Consider the following 14,497-nt stretch of genomic DNA (forward strand, 5'->3'; position numbering starts at 1 on the left):
GTTCTCTAGCAGTGATCATGCATATATCTCTTGGCTCCTAGTGCTGTTCACGCGCTGATCACGAGCGCGCCCACATTCTCCTCAACCAATCATCCTCATTTCCTCAATCCACGGGCACATCCATCTACGTGACTCCTTGCATCTGCTGGATGGCTCCCCACACTCAGTCCCTCTGCCCTCAGAGTGGCTTCTATGGCCCAGAAGCAACTTTTGGCATAGTGCAGTCTCTGGAAGCAGAGAGAACCAGTTCAGATGCAAGGTGGAATCAGAAGTCATTGTCAGCCTTTCCCCAGTTTCTCTGGTTACTCATCACCTCCTCCTGCTGTCAAAGATAGTATGTGACTGGAGAATTTGGGCCAGCTGCTGCCAGGAAGAAGGGAGGAATGAGAAATGGTAGATGGACTGGGTTTTCTCTCCATCTCTTTCGCCTCAAAGCTCTTATCCTGCTCCTCTGTCTGAAGAGGGATGAAATGAACAGGGGGAATAGGACTCAAGAGTAAGGGACACTGGGTGGGGTGCCCAGACCCTACCAATAATTAAAGAGTAAAGAAATGGGGGAGGAATGAGTTACTCTCCACTGCATTGTTTTGTTTAGTTATGGGCAAGTGTGTTATCTTCATCTTTTGTTTTTTTTTTTTCCTTCTACTGCTCCTTTTAGGTTTCTCCTCACCTATTCAGCTTTGGAATGATGATGTTCCTATGGGCTCAGGCTTAGATATTCTTCATTTATAACTATATACTTTCTCCCAAGTAATCCTACTCATTTCCATGGATTGGAATCTGTTTATATATTTATTTATCTAACCTCAGACATCTCTTCTGAGCTCCAGAATTTTCCCTTGAATATCCTCTTTAATATCTAAAATGTAACCTGCATAAAATGGTGATCTAAAGGGTAGTATGTCTAAAAGTGAAGGCCACTAGAATATAAACCAATGAAGGCAGGGATTTTTGATTGTTTTGCTCACTACTGTATTCCCAGTGGCTAGAAGAGCACACAGAACATAGCATAGTAGGTGCTCAGTAAATGTTTATTCAATGGACTCTTTATCTTCTTCCCTAGATGCCCCTGTTTATCTACTGACTTGCTTCTTCTTGGGCCTGTGAGGCATCATCAATATCTTCTCCTTTACCTCTAGATCCGACATCAGTTCTCTTCGTTCTCCAAAAGAGAGCTCAAATTTCTACACTTCTCTTCAGATGCATTGCCTGACTCTTAGTCAAACTTACCAAAATTCTACCTTCATCCTTTCTCATTTACTGTGGCAGCCTGCTACATAGACTTTTTACTTTGCCTCCCCTGCTTTTCAGTCAACAGCCAGGGAGAACTTTAAAAACAGAAATTTGATCATGGAACTATTCCGAGTTAAGGTCCTTGAAAACATGCCAGCAAGGTCCTGTGCCATCTTGTCCAGTCACACCATGCCATCTCATCTGTTCCTGAACCTCCTATCTCCATTTAGATTCTGGAACACATTGAGCTCCCTCTTGCCCCCTGGTTGGCTCTTGTTCATCTTAGGACTTGAGTCAGGTTTTTTCTCATTCTCACAAATATGTAGTGATTACATTTTCTCACTAAGGATTCTCTCCCCTCAATTTGATTTGTGTATTCATGGTCTTAAAATATCACTAGTCTCACAAAAGTGTGATTTCTTTGTTACTATCTCAAGTATTCCTTTGGTGGTTACTTTTGGAATAAACTCTTCGTTCTTTGGGAGGACCCCAGAGTCCCTTTCTGAGTGGGTCTTGCTCACCTTGCTGGATGCACTCTCACTCTCACCAGCAACCTCCCCCCCACCCCCGTGTGTGTGCATTCTGCCCATGCTGCATACAGCAGCAATTAAAATGTGTCACGTTGGCCCATACCATTCTATACATGATTGCATTTGCCTGGAGTGCCCTGCCTGTTCTGTCATTTGGCCCACTAGGACTTAACCCTAAAGATCCAGCTCAGTCATCACCTCTTCTGGGAAGCAATCCCAGAAAGAACCCCTCCTTCTGCGTGAGTGAGGTCCTCCATGTGTGTGCACTAGGAGACACCAGATGTCCCTCTGTCTTAACCCTTCACATGGTACATCTGTGATTTTTGTCCATTTCCTGTACTGGTCATGGATCCTGGTCAGACAGGGACTCTGTTCCTTCCATGTCTGTCTTTCCAGTGCATGAAAAATATTTATCTACACACACACACACATAGACATGCGCGTACTCGTGACAGCATTCACCAATATGCTATGCATAATGTGAAGCTAGCTGCATGCAGAAATAGGGGGAAATCATTTGCACGTATTTCAGAAAGATTTCTAGTTCTTTTGTGAGTTGCTTTATCTTTGTATTCTGACGTGAACATTAGTTTAATGAAATATTCTTTCCTTCCTTTCTCCCCTCCCCTCACTCTCTTTCCCTCTCCTTCCTCTCCTCATCCTTCACGAACTCCCTGCCCCCAGTGATTTGGAAAGATCTTGGCAGTTATTCACTTGGAATAAAGATTGAAGTCCTACAAAATAAACAGGGGACAATTAGTGATTTTAAGTGTGTTAACCCACAAAGATTATTTTCTTTCTCCCCCTGCCCATTTGCTAAGATGTTTCTCTGAGATGGTGTAATTATGGATGAATGGCACTGAAATGCTTGGACAATAATTTGTAGGAAATACAATTATGAGTCAAAGTCATTAGTGGGAGTAAATGAATAGTTTGTTGGTTAACAGGTCAATGTTGAAAGCCCAAAGTGGTTAAACATTGTATTAAATTACACATTAAGAGCTTAACCTTTTTCATTTGAGCATATTCATAAATTATTGATCTTTTCAAACTGTATTTTTATGTTTTTTGATTTGTGGTAGAGAAAGGAAGGGAACTGCCCAACTTGGGTTTTCTGAGTTCTTCAAGTAAAATGACTCACGTTTATAGTGTGGGCAATGCTTTCTTCATTACAGAAGCTGGCTGTGTTGCCTTGTGAAGCCATTAAATAACATTTATGAAGTGAGGAGAATAATTTTTTGAGTACCAAAGCTTTCCGGGTACAGTTAATTTAGAATTATTTCCAGAGTCCGGCAATTCGATTATGTGTCCAGTTCTTTGGTTCTGGACTCAGAAGCCCCAGTTTCAGAACTCAGTGCTGATGTCTCATGACTGTCAAATATTGTCCCTGAAGCATTTTGGTTTCCTAATCTGTTCAATCTGTCAAAAGAAAAACAAGAAGAAACAAACAGTTCTTATTTCAAGTGAAATTGCTTAGCCTACGTTGGGTTTATTCTAAGTTCTTAATAAATGTTTGCATTGTTCTACTTTCAAGCACATTGAATATTATATAGTCATTTAGGCATATATCTTTTGTTTTTAAGATTTTATTTATTTTTTGTCAGAAAGAGAGAGAGAGCTTAGGTAGGAGGAGCAGGCATAGGGAGAAGCAGGCTTCCCACTGAGCAGGGAGCTAGACATGGAGCTCAATCCCAGGACCCTGGGATCATAACCTGAGCCCAAGGCAGGTGCTTAACCGACTGAGCCACCCAGGCGTTCCTTGGCATATGTCTAATGGGAGTTTGCAAGTGAATGTCCAGAAGGCAATATTCAAAATAATTAATTTAAATCCTTATGAGTTGAATGCTAATTGTAATCCCAGGATTGTGACATATATAAAGGAAACATATAAGCAGTGTCCCTGAATTCAGGTAGTAAATATTGAGGTGGGAGATAAGACATAGGCACTGTGATAATTATGGAATAATTTAATACTGAAATATATGGTACTGTCTACAGGTTACATATCTTGTCTCCCCTGTGCCCCAACCCCCTTGGCGAGTCTTCTCAGCCTGTGTGTATTTCAGCAGTGACAAGAAAAATTTATTGCCATCCCCCTCCCCCAGCTCTTCCAGAACCTCCAGCATTTTTCAGTATTCCTGCCTGCTTGTTATAGGTGTCGCATGACAAATGTCATGTGAGTTCATCAACTCATCTGTCTGTTGCCATCACCATGAGGCTTCCTTTGTGCACTTTACCTCCTCTTTTGGCTTTCTTGGTCATTGTTCCTACTGTCCTGTGCAGTAGGGAAGACAAACAGAATTATAGTAAGAGGTCAAATTGCAGTGTGTTGAATGCTAGAAAGGAGAGGAACAGGGTGACGGGACAGATTATAACACAAGATTGGACCCAGTCAGGAGGTCTTGGAGGCTTCTCTGAGGAACCAAGCTGAACATCATTCTGAAGAATGAGGCAGCTAGAATTCCAGGCAGAGGAACATCAGGGGCAAAAGCCATCTGGAGAGTTCCTTCAGGTCCTGTTCAGTCATGGGTCCATGAACTTGGGAAAGAGGGCCTATATCTGAGCCAGACCCTGTCATCCTCTGTTTTTCTATCTACTCCTTTATGTAAGCTTCTCCTCCCCAAAATGGCCCACAGTATATCCACAAACCTGGGCATGCCCAAATCCCAGATATAAACAGATCTTTTGTTTCAGTATAAACCACACATCACTAGAAGGTCTGTAGGAGGAGGTGGACGTCAGCATGGGCTGAAATTCTCCCTGAAATCCAGTGGAAGAAGCAGGGCTTGAGCTGCATTTTGGAAGAATAGATGAGGGAAGGCAGGCCAGGCACCTAGATGAAAGGGGTAGATGGGTAAAGGGATAGAGGAAGGAATGAACCTGTCAAACCAGAAGAGGTAAACAGACTGGATTTCCTGGAATAGAGAGTTTATTACAGAGTCAAAGAATCTGGAGAGTCTTAAAAGTCAGGAAGGGAATTTGGGGCTTTGTTACTGAGTATTGCAGGCAGACACTAAAGATTAAAAACAAAGAAGGGATATAATTAAACTAGAATAAGGCAGAAAGAAGAGAAAAAGGTGTTTGCAAAGGGTCTAGCTCAAGTGATTATTGTAATTATTTTGACATTTGTGAGTTTGAGGTAACAATAGCTCTTCCAAATGTCAACATCTACCATGTAGGTGGAAATACGATGCAGGCACTGATGAAATGCCCAAGGTTGATGCTTTGGTCATACACATTGACATGTGTTATTTTGCCATGAGAGTGAATGAGTTATGGGATAATATTCCTGCTTTCTAAAAGCTCTGTCAACAATTGAAAGGACATATGTTAATAGGTAAAAATGCACTTCAAAGATTCTCTGTGATTTTTTTTCATTCATTTTGACTTGACTATTATAAGAATGATTAGTTGAGAAATACCTTTGGTGTCCCTAACCTTTGTTCTGCTACCTGTAGCTTGCAAGGTGGTAGGTGCAGAGTAGGTATTTTTTGCATATTGGTTTAGTATTGTGCACAACTGAGCACAGAGTTTAAAAGCATTTTTGTCTTTAATAAACATTTTTTATGCTTGGTAGAAAATTTTCCATATAGACATTCAAGAAAAGATCATAGAAATTCACATATATATGCATATACATATAAAGAGACTTATTTTATTTTATTGTTCCCAAAGGTTAAAACATACAAACAAGGAATAAAATTAAAATTATTTTCTTTTGGGATGATTTATGTCTTAATTTCCACCTGCCCTATAATTAGAAATTCTGAACTCTGTAAATTATTTCAAGATAAAATTATTGCCCAAGTAAACTTCAGAAATTACATCATTAACCTAGGGACCTTTCCAAGCCTAGAACAACATTATTGGTACAAGTGCTCGTGCACACACAGACACATAAATAAAGAGGGAAGTTTAAAATAATTTGAAAATGATTTATTGTCGGCTACCTCTGTAGTTGGAGATTCAAGTATTATTACTTTACTTTAGTGCAACAAGGGAGGACAGTAAGTTGCTGTGGGCTAAAGGTAAATTATGATCTATTGCAAAGGAGGAAGGAAATGTACTGAGGAAAGAAGAAGGAGTTGGGAGTAAGTCATGTGTTTTCTGAAGTGTTGCTTCAGATAATGGCTTGAAAAAAGTCTTTGCCTTGACTCTGGTTGGAAAAGGCCAGAATAAACTCTTTGAGACAGACTACCTTCTTGAATCTTGGATAGTTAAGGAGTGGCCTTCTGGCATGGGGAGGATCAGGTGGATGAGCAGGAGTCTGACACAAACCAAGACTCTAGAGTGTCAAGTTCCCCCACCTTCAACTTGGCTTAGCAAAGCCAACTTGGACGTGGCACCCACTTTGGAATTTGAAGGGACCATCAAGACTTAGGACAACCAATCCAAGGTAATTTTGAGTCTCTACACTACTAACCCATTTGTAAACTGAGCTGAAGTCTTCAGGTTAGAGATTTGTTACAAACTTATATCGGAGAGTCTAATAGTCGTTTGTTTTTATTCAGAATAAGAAAGAAGTGGTAATATTTCATTCTCAAAACAGTATGATGCCAGGAAGGAAAACACTAAAATGTGTTTTAGATCTATTATGTGCAAGGTCCGAGCTAGACGTTTCATTGTTCTCTCATTTAATCCTCTTACCACTCTGTGGGGAAAGGCCTCACTACTTCTGCTTTGTATCTGAGAAAAACGGAGTCATCCTTGAGTACATTACCCTTAGTTAGAACATAGCAAAACTGATTTAATTGTCAGTTGAGTCTGACTCCAATTCCTGTATTTTTCACCTCATGCCATGTTCAATCCTGCATTATTTTTTATTGCAACATGTAACAGATGAGAAAACTAATATCAAAATAAATAAATAAATAAATAAATAAATAAAATGCATTGGTGCTCATCAAGCCTGAAGCTTGCTTTCCCAGATTCTTACTTCATAGGATTCTTTGGCTGAATAACATCAAATTCATATTAATTATTAATATATCTAAAGGCAAATTTTCCTCATTCGGCTTTAGGTTTGCTCCCAGAAGTAACTATCACCCATCTTCGAGCAGCTGCCTCTGCCCGGGACACAGTGTTGGCTCTGGAGGATGCCGTGGACTGGTGCCCTGGAGATGAAGTTGTCATCATCAGTGGAATAGGTTTCGAAGGTGCCAAACCCACAGAAGAGATTGTCATTGTGGAAGCAGTGCACAAAACAGACCTCCACCTGAGGTCACCCTTGAGGTACTGAATGTCAACTTAGCTCCGATTTGACGGAAGCAGAGGCCGTCTTAACTGTGTTGGTGTCTGGACACTTGTTTGTCTTTCCATGACGTCTTTTGACATTAAACAATGTTAGATGTGTTGATAAGAAAATTACAATGCATGAAACATTTGAAAGATTTAGACATTGAATACATTTTTCCTGTAAGACTCTAGAACTTCCGTCTTATGGTGCAAAGCACCTAATTCTCACATGCTTGTGCCCATAGTTCAACTCTTCTGTACCTCAGTTTGTAAAGAAATAGACTCCCAAGGGAGAATTAGGCTAATCTGGGGCTTACTATTTTAATAAGGTTTGGAGTAATATCTTCAAATGTGTCTTTTCCATTTTTTTTTTCCTTCAGATATTCTCACAACTTCACAGAGAATTGGGTGGCTGGAGAACGCCATATTTTAAAGGTCACGGTAGTGCTGCTCAGTAGGAGGGTCACCATACAAGGGAATCTCACTGCTGAGAGGAAGAAGCACCTTGCTTCATGCCAGGAGGCCAGTGCTTCAGAAGGTAGAGAAGTATTTTGCTGGAAAGTCAATGAGTGAAAAAGAATGTTCTTCCTGCCAAACAATATGTAGTAATGGCAACTTCTTTCAAAATGGAATAAACCCTTAGCCTTTCCATGTCCATAATATTCTTTAGTTTTCAGGACGCTCTTGATAAATTGTCGTTTTGTCTCCTGCCTTCTATATGACCTTGTAAATGAGGTAAACAGGTTTTCACTTGTGAAATTATTTCTCTGGGGGAAAAAAAATCCCGTTAAATAATAAAATCTGGAGAATCAGATTAAATATCCAAGGAAATTTATAAGGAAGTTTTAACTGTGATTCCAGGTCCCTTCTACAAGTCTCAGGAAAACAGCTTAATGCCAGAATCACAGACCCAGGCAGCACATTCCTTACTGATTAGACTGATGAGGCTCTTGTGTCCCCCGCAATCCCCCTGCCTCACCCCTACTTTTAGAGTTTGTTTTCTGAGTGAACTACCACCTACTTTAAGCAAGTGGTTGAAAAAGTCAATTTATCTTCTAGAAGAATAACAGGCACTGAATCACACTGATGTGCCTATTAAACATCTATTTCAGGGATGGTTAGTTTAGTAGGTTATGTTTTGGTTTCCCAGGCTGTAGATTATGAGGCTTTCACATGTTGTGAAGATATCATTTGTCAACTTTGGTTTAGGATGGTGTGGGTGTCAAGGATGACTCCCAGGCATGAGCTCTGGATGGATGATGAGTCTATTTAGTGAGATGGAAAGAACAGCTTTTGGAGTGGGAGGCTACAGATCACGACTTTAATTTTATACATGCCGAGAGAGACGCCAGGCCAGGACCTGAGTAGAGGTGCTTGGGAATGTTTGGAGTTAGAGATTTGAGTCATGTCTACATAGAGATACATGTGGTTGCCATGTTGGGATGTGGTTGGGTGAGAGGGACCTGGATTCTACCTTCCACCACCCCGTCACCTGGTTCACAAATCTATCATTCTGAAAGGGAGGTTTGGATACTATGTGTTAAAATCCAAAGATTATCAGATTTAACAATTTTGCTGACATGGGAGCTGCTTTTTCTATTTAGATTTTCTTTGTAGTCCTCATCTAGGCATTCTCAGATCATATTGTCTAAAATACTGCATTTGATTGTGCTGCTAGAGAGACTCTGCCTCTAGGACTGGGCCATTATAAATCTGTTGGCACCGAATGGAACAATCTCTGATTTCATCACAACTCTTAAAAGTTATTACAAATTTCTCAAGATAAATCCATAGACATTCCTTAAAAAAAGAAAGAACGTATCACTCTCCCTTTCTTTGTGTGGGGCAGAAGAGTGGAAATGAGGTAGCCAAATAAATAATATGAAGCCTGGCCACTCAAAATATTATGGATTACTGGCAGAAAGAATCAAAATTGTGATAAAGCGTACAAATACGAAACACCTCTTCATTTACCTCTTATATATTTATTCCTGGGTGTTAGCAAATTTACTGTGAATTATTCACTGTGGAATGATACATCATTTTGTATTTGCGGCAGTCTGGTTTATTAACATGGAAAATAATTAAGAATTCAGAAGATGATTTCTTATCCATTCTGAGGTGAGTTCGCACCACCAGCTGCCATGTGTCCTCAGAAAGTGCCCTGGATCCTGAGGTCACAGTACTTTGGTGCACTGGTTGCTGAATGTACTAGGATGGTGCTGTTTGTTGTCCTCACTAGGAACTGGAAGGAGGTGTTGAGGGTGGGGATAGGGGAATTCAGCTTCTTGTCTGGAGTCCTTTGCCATATCTGCAGCGGCATTGTTGCTCAGTCCCCAAACTGCAAAGCAGCAAAAAAACCAAAACAAAACAAACAACAACAACAACAACAACAACAACAACAACAACAAAAAAAACAAAAAAAAACCCGGGGAAACCCCACTGAACAGCTTAAGACTAAAAAGAGCTGTGATTACATTCAGCGCTCACATTTCTTCCCTACAATTATCAACCACGAGAAGGTCATTTTATTGCACACTCCCTCCAGGGGATCTTTTGGATTGAAATAAGCATCTATTTTGGTTGGTTTTGTGGCTTCTAGTCAGCCTCTTTGTGACAGTAATTAAGGTGATTGATTTGGGGGCTTCTGGAAATAATAGAGTGAAGGCAACATCATGTCCTAGTTATCGGATGTTTTAATTAATAATCCAAAGAGGAGAATCAAAGTAAAAGGGAAATAAGATTATTAAATGAAACAAACAATAATGGTTTGTCCCTTGTGCCGACAGTACCTTTCATACCAGATGATTTGTCTAGAAGCACGTTGCACGTGCTTCAGGTACCCCCAACTTCTCTCTGTGTTTCAGGGAATCTGCAGGACTGTTTCTATTCCAAGAGTGAGAAGATATTGGGATCCAGGGATCTGGGGGCCAGAGTCATTGTTCAGTCTTTCGCAGAGGAACCCAGCCGGGTCCAGTTGAAGGGAGTGCAGTTTCGGGCATTGGGGCAAGCCTTCCGTAAGCATCTGAGCTCACTGACTCTGGTGGGAGCTATGAGAGGTAAGCAGGTCCAGGCCTATGACTTCCCATTTTTCTCTCTTCTTGTTCAAGGCTACATGCAGGGGCCATGAGAGGTGACAGATGGGGACATAGGAGGTTCGAAGGTGGATAATTTATAACCTAGATCTGTGGTTCTCCAATTTTAGTATGCCTAACAAAAATTTATTCAGGGGGCTCACTGCCCTGATAAATTCTGGTCTAAGGTAGACCTAGCAATCTGAATTTTTAAAAGTAGGTCTTGTGATTCTGGAACAAGTAGTTCTAAGGAGTATACTGTGGGAAACATCAGTATAGGTACAATAGACACAGGGTGAACTACACAAATCTGTGTTTTGAATCCTGCTTTTGTCATTTACTAGCTTTGTGATCACAGGCAAATAGAATTGAATAGTATAAATAATCAGTGCTCTGAGAGCCCAGGCACAGCAAAAAGCCTCTCCATACGAAGTGGTTCTAACTCAGGGAGTCTTCTGCCTGGGAAAGTGGGGGAGAATGGGCTGAGAACCAGGTGCTTTTCCTGGGCACATTGAGCAGGCAGACTGCAGATCTTGGGATGAGCTAAAGGCACATGAAGGGAGCAGGAAATACCAAATGCAGGTGAGAAAAACTAGGTGAAAAACAAGATCAGAACCAGAGAAGAAGAATATGACCAGATGTAGATAAAGGTTCTGAAACCAAAGTTGGAGAGACACAAGAGCATACCAGGGTAAAACCCCAATTCTGGATGCGGATAAGCAGAGAACAAGAGATGCTCAGTAATGAGGACAGCATCTCCCTTTTTGAATCACCCTCCCCACCCCCAGCTCCTCCAACATCCACACGTTCAAGCTTTGCCTTCTTAGAAAGGAGCTGTGCTCTGGGGGTGATGTTTGACAGAGTATCAGGACATACTTGGTGGTTCAGGCAGGTCTAGAGAGATGCTAGGATTTCAGCAGCCAATGACAAAGTTATCCTTGAGATCCTTGAAGGCAGAATCCTGGCACCTGCAGCATTTTTTTTTTTCATCATCTCAAATCATCTGCACACCAAAGACAACTATTTATTCTAATTTTCCGCCCACCACCTTATTTATTTTTGACATACAGTTAGTTAGGGAGATGGTTCCTAACATGGCTCCTTCCCTGCACACTGGGATGATCAGTATCTTTGAGCCCTGTTCTCTTGTTCTTCAGTCTCCTGGTGCTTACTGTGCTGCAGGAAGTTTGCTGTGGGACCAGCTCCTGTAGCAGTTGGGATAACAGTCACATATGAGTCTTATCAATTAAATGTAATAAAAATCTTTCCTTGCTCAAAAGTCAGTCTGTCTCCACCAACCTATTTCAAAATAGCTGCACTTTTATTTATTTATTAAATTTCATATTAGTTGAAAATTTTCAGAGCTTTAAAAGTTTGAAAATCACTGACTTAATACCAGTTGTCTTTCCCAGGAGGGGTACGAAACTTCTGGCTTCCTTGCCAAAGAATCTCTCATTGTTTCATGCTCTGAAGGTCTTTGTACCCTGGCTGGTCAATTGCCCCTAGGTACTAGAGTTAGAAGGTGTTGGAATCTTTTCTGCTTTTACAGGAAAATTCCTGAATTCCACCCATAATAATTCCAAAAATACATTAGTGATTATTTATCGTTTAGTAATTATTTATCGTTCAGATGCTCAGGACTATACTGAATGAATGATATGTAGAGTTCTGGAGTCAGGAAAACTCTGCAGCAGGCAGTGTTTCCTACAGAGGTGAGTGTGGATGGGTTGACTTACAGGTGAGTAAGGTGAGGATACTTGGTACTAGAGGAGCTGAGGTCAAGGACAATGCAGAGGCTCAATGTCAGTAGTGACACTATGGTTGAGAATTTTTTGGATAAGTCCAATTTAAAGTCAAATTCTTCCATAAACCAAAGTTTTTTCAGTACTCCAAGCACTTGATACATATATAATATTTCTCACTATCTGGAAATAATATAAAACTCCTTTAGGATTTATCATTTAATTATCCATTATGAATTTTTTTAAACTTTTTTTTTTTTAAAGATTTTATTATTTATTTGACACAGAGAGAGAGATCACAAGTAGGCAGAGAGGCAGACAGAGAGAAAGGGGGAAGCAGGCTCCCTGCTGAGCAGAGAGCCTGATGTGGGGCTGGAGGGCCACGACCCTGGGATCATGACCCAAGCTGAAGGCAGAGGCTTTAACTGACTGAGCCACGCAGGTGCCCCTCCATTATGATTTTAATGTAAGTTTCTTATGCCAGAATGAAGATACCCAACTAAGCAGAATTTGCTTAGTTTTATTTGCCCAATTCCTGAAATATATAGTTGATACTCAGTAAATATTTATTTATTGACTGATCCAGTTGACATAACTTGATGGGGAGGGCATAAAATATGCCCATGGAAACAGGGTAATGATTTTCCTAAATGTCAATTCTTTTAACATAGTAGAGTATTCACCTTTCACTTTCATAAATCTACCATATTCAAATGTGAGAGTTATGATCCTCAGGTCAACCTCTGGTTTTGCTTACATTTTGAATAAGAATCTCTGGCTATCTCGGGCCAAGAATATAATTGCCTGACAAATTAAATAAATTATGTCACAGCCTGAAGAAATAGTGACTGTATCTCCACATGGAAGATGTGATTTTCAAAGATCAGATTTGGTCCTTCAGTAGTACTCCTCATGCTGTGCATCACTTCTCTTTAGCCACTGTCTGCCATATTGGGATAAGGATAGCAAAGAGGGTGGCCAACTGGAAATCCTGACAGCTGTTCGTTCTTTGGTGGTTTGGCCATACTGTCTCTTCCTCAGATGGTTTCCTATCTAGCACCCGACTCTTGGATTCCACCTTGCTTAGCCTTGGTATCTCTGAGGTACATTGGCCTGAGTCGCCCAGGTTCTTGATTCGATTTCTCTTTCCAACTCCTCATTTCCTTAGTTTCATTACTGTTTGTGGGTGCGTGTGGGGGGAATGTTCTCAGTTATAGAACAACTTGCTTTGGAAATGATCAACAGAATCTGAGGAACCCTCAAGGTTCACTTCAAATGTTTGCCGTACTCTTTCCTCTTCAGATTCCTATATACAGGGTTGCACAGTGTGGAGCTCCTTCAGTAGAGGCCTTAGCATGTCAAGGACCTTGGGCCTGAAGGTGGACAGTAATGTATTCTACAATATTTTAGGACATGCACTGCTGGTGGGTAAGTGATGAACTTGTTTAATTTTGGCATTCTTGAGTAGGACAAATAGTTTTTCAAGAAGAATTTTCCCACAATTTGAATTCCCAATCTACAAAAACCTTAGCCTCTGATCATTATAAATAGGCCATAGCTTAAAATTCTGAATTTAAAGTTACCTATCACTAATTAGCTTCCTCAACTGTATCACAAAGAAACTGATCTTTTAAAGGTGACATTTCAATTGAGGTTAATAAACATGACATGGGAGTTTTTCAAATTTACTGTCAGCAATTTTCACAATAATTTAAGGTTACATATATAAATCTCTGCATAGACTTATAGAATGTTAAGCCTTGATGTTGGACAAGAAGTTAAAAATCCTGAACTCTGTTCTTAGCTTCTCCTATGGCTTGCTAGAGAAGTTCATGTTTCAGAATCTTCTGCTTGTTCACTTGTATCCGCTTTTTTCTCTGAAAGTTCATTCCTCTTGTAGAACCCAGAATTATCCCTAAAAAATGCAAATTACATCCTGTCACTCTCATCCTTAAAACTCAAAAAATTTCTTATTGCTCTTAGACTACAATCCTAAATCCTTAACCTGGCTTAGAAGTCTTCCTCAGTGATTTTTTTTTTTCTCTGTTAACATTTGTGAACTTGTCTTGCTCTTTTTCTATTCCTCTGTACTCTAGTTATGCTGAGCTGTTTTAATTCTTTCAAAAAGCCACCTTTTTTTGCCCCCTAAAGGCCTTTGCACAAACTCTTTCCCTCTACTAATACTGCTTGCTGTCCTCCTGAAAAGTTGTCTCCTCCATACTCCCAAGTGAGGTCCCTCTATTTAAGCTCTTTGAGCACCAGTCATTATTTATTGATTTAAAATTACATATCATGTCTCTGATCATCTGATTAATGACTGTTTGTACCACCAGATTTCATGTGAACATTGTTTCCTTAGCATTTAGCACATTAACTGGTCCTTTGTACGTATATTTGTTGAAAGAAGTAAATGAATTAGTGAACAAAAGATCTTTGAATATATTGCAATACAAAAGCAAATCAGAGGTTTTCACTGAAAGTCAGACTATATTTGTTAAATGGTGTTGCATATTTAAATTAATTCTGTGATACCATCAGTGGGAACATGTATGTGTTTCATTTAAGAATGATCGGTTGGGAAAAAAGTTAAAAGGTCCTAATCCTGAGAGGGAGACAGTTTAGTGAGAAAACACAGATCATATAAACTTGGGTTAAAACAAACTCCAGGTCTGAAAGACAAAGA

The 14,497-nt window shown here is 40.1% G+C and overlaps 1 protein-coding gene across 12 annotated transcripts in view; it reads left to right on the plus strand.

Moving 5' to 3' along the window:
- The window catches only part of PKHD1 (PKHD1 ciliary IPT domain containing fibrocystin/polyductin), a 478,342-nt gene that overhangs the window by 175,743 nt on the left and 288,102 nt on the right, over positions 1-14,497 (plus strand). For all 12 annotated transcript variants that reach the window (XM_059400266.1, XM_059400267.1, XM_059400265.1 and 9 more), the window contains 4 exons: positions 6,785-6,995; positions 7,379-7,536; positions 9,866-10,057; positions 13,117-13,242. In XM_059400266.1, coding sequence (XP_059256249.1) covers positions 6,785-6,995; positions 7,379-7,536; positions 9,866-10,057; positions 13,117-13,242 — 687 coding nt within the window. The remainder of the gene's footprint in view (positions 1-6,784; positions 6,996-7,378; positions 7,537-9,865; positions 10,058-13,116; positions 13,243-14,497) is intronic.

The sequence above is a fragment of the Mustela nigripes genome, chromosome 5, assembly GCF_022355385.1.
Source record: "Mustela nigripes isolate SB6536 chromosome 5, MUSNIG.SB6536, whole genome shotgun sequence".
Lineage (NCBI taxonomy): Eukaryota > Metazoa > Chordata > Mammalia > Carnivora > Mustelidae > Mustela > Mustela nigripes.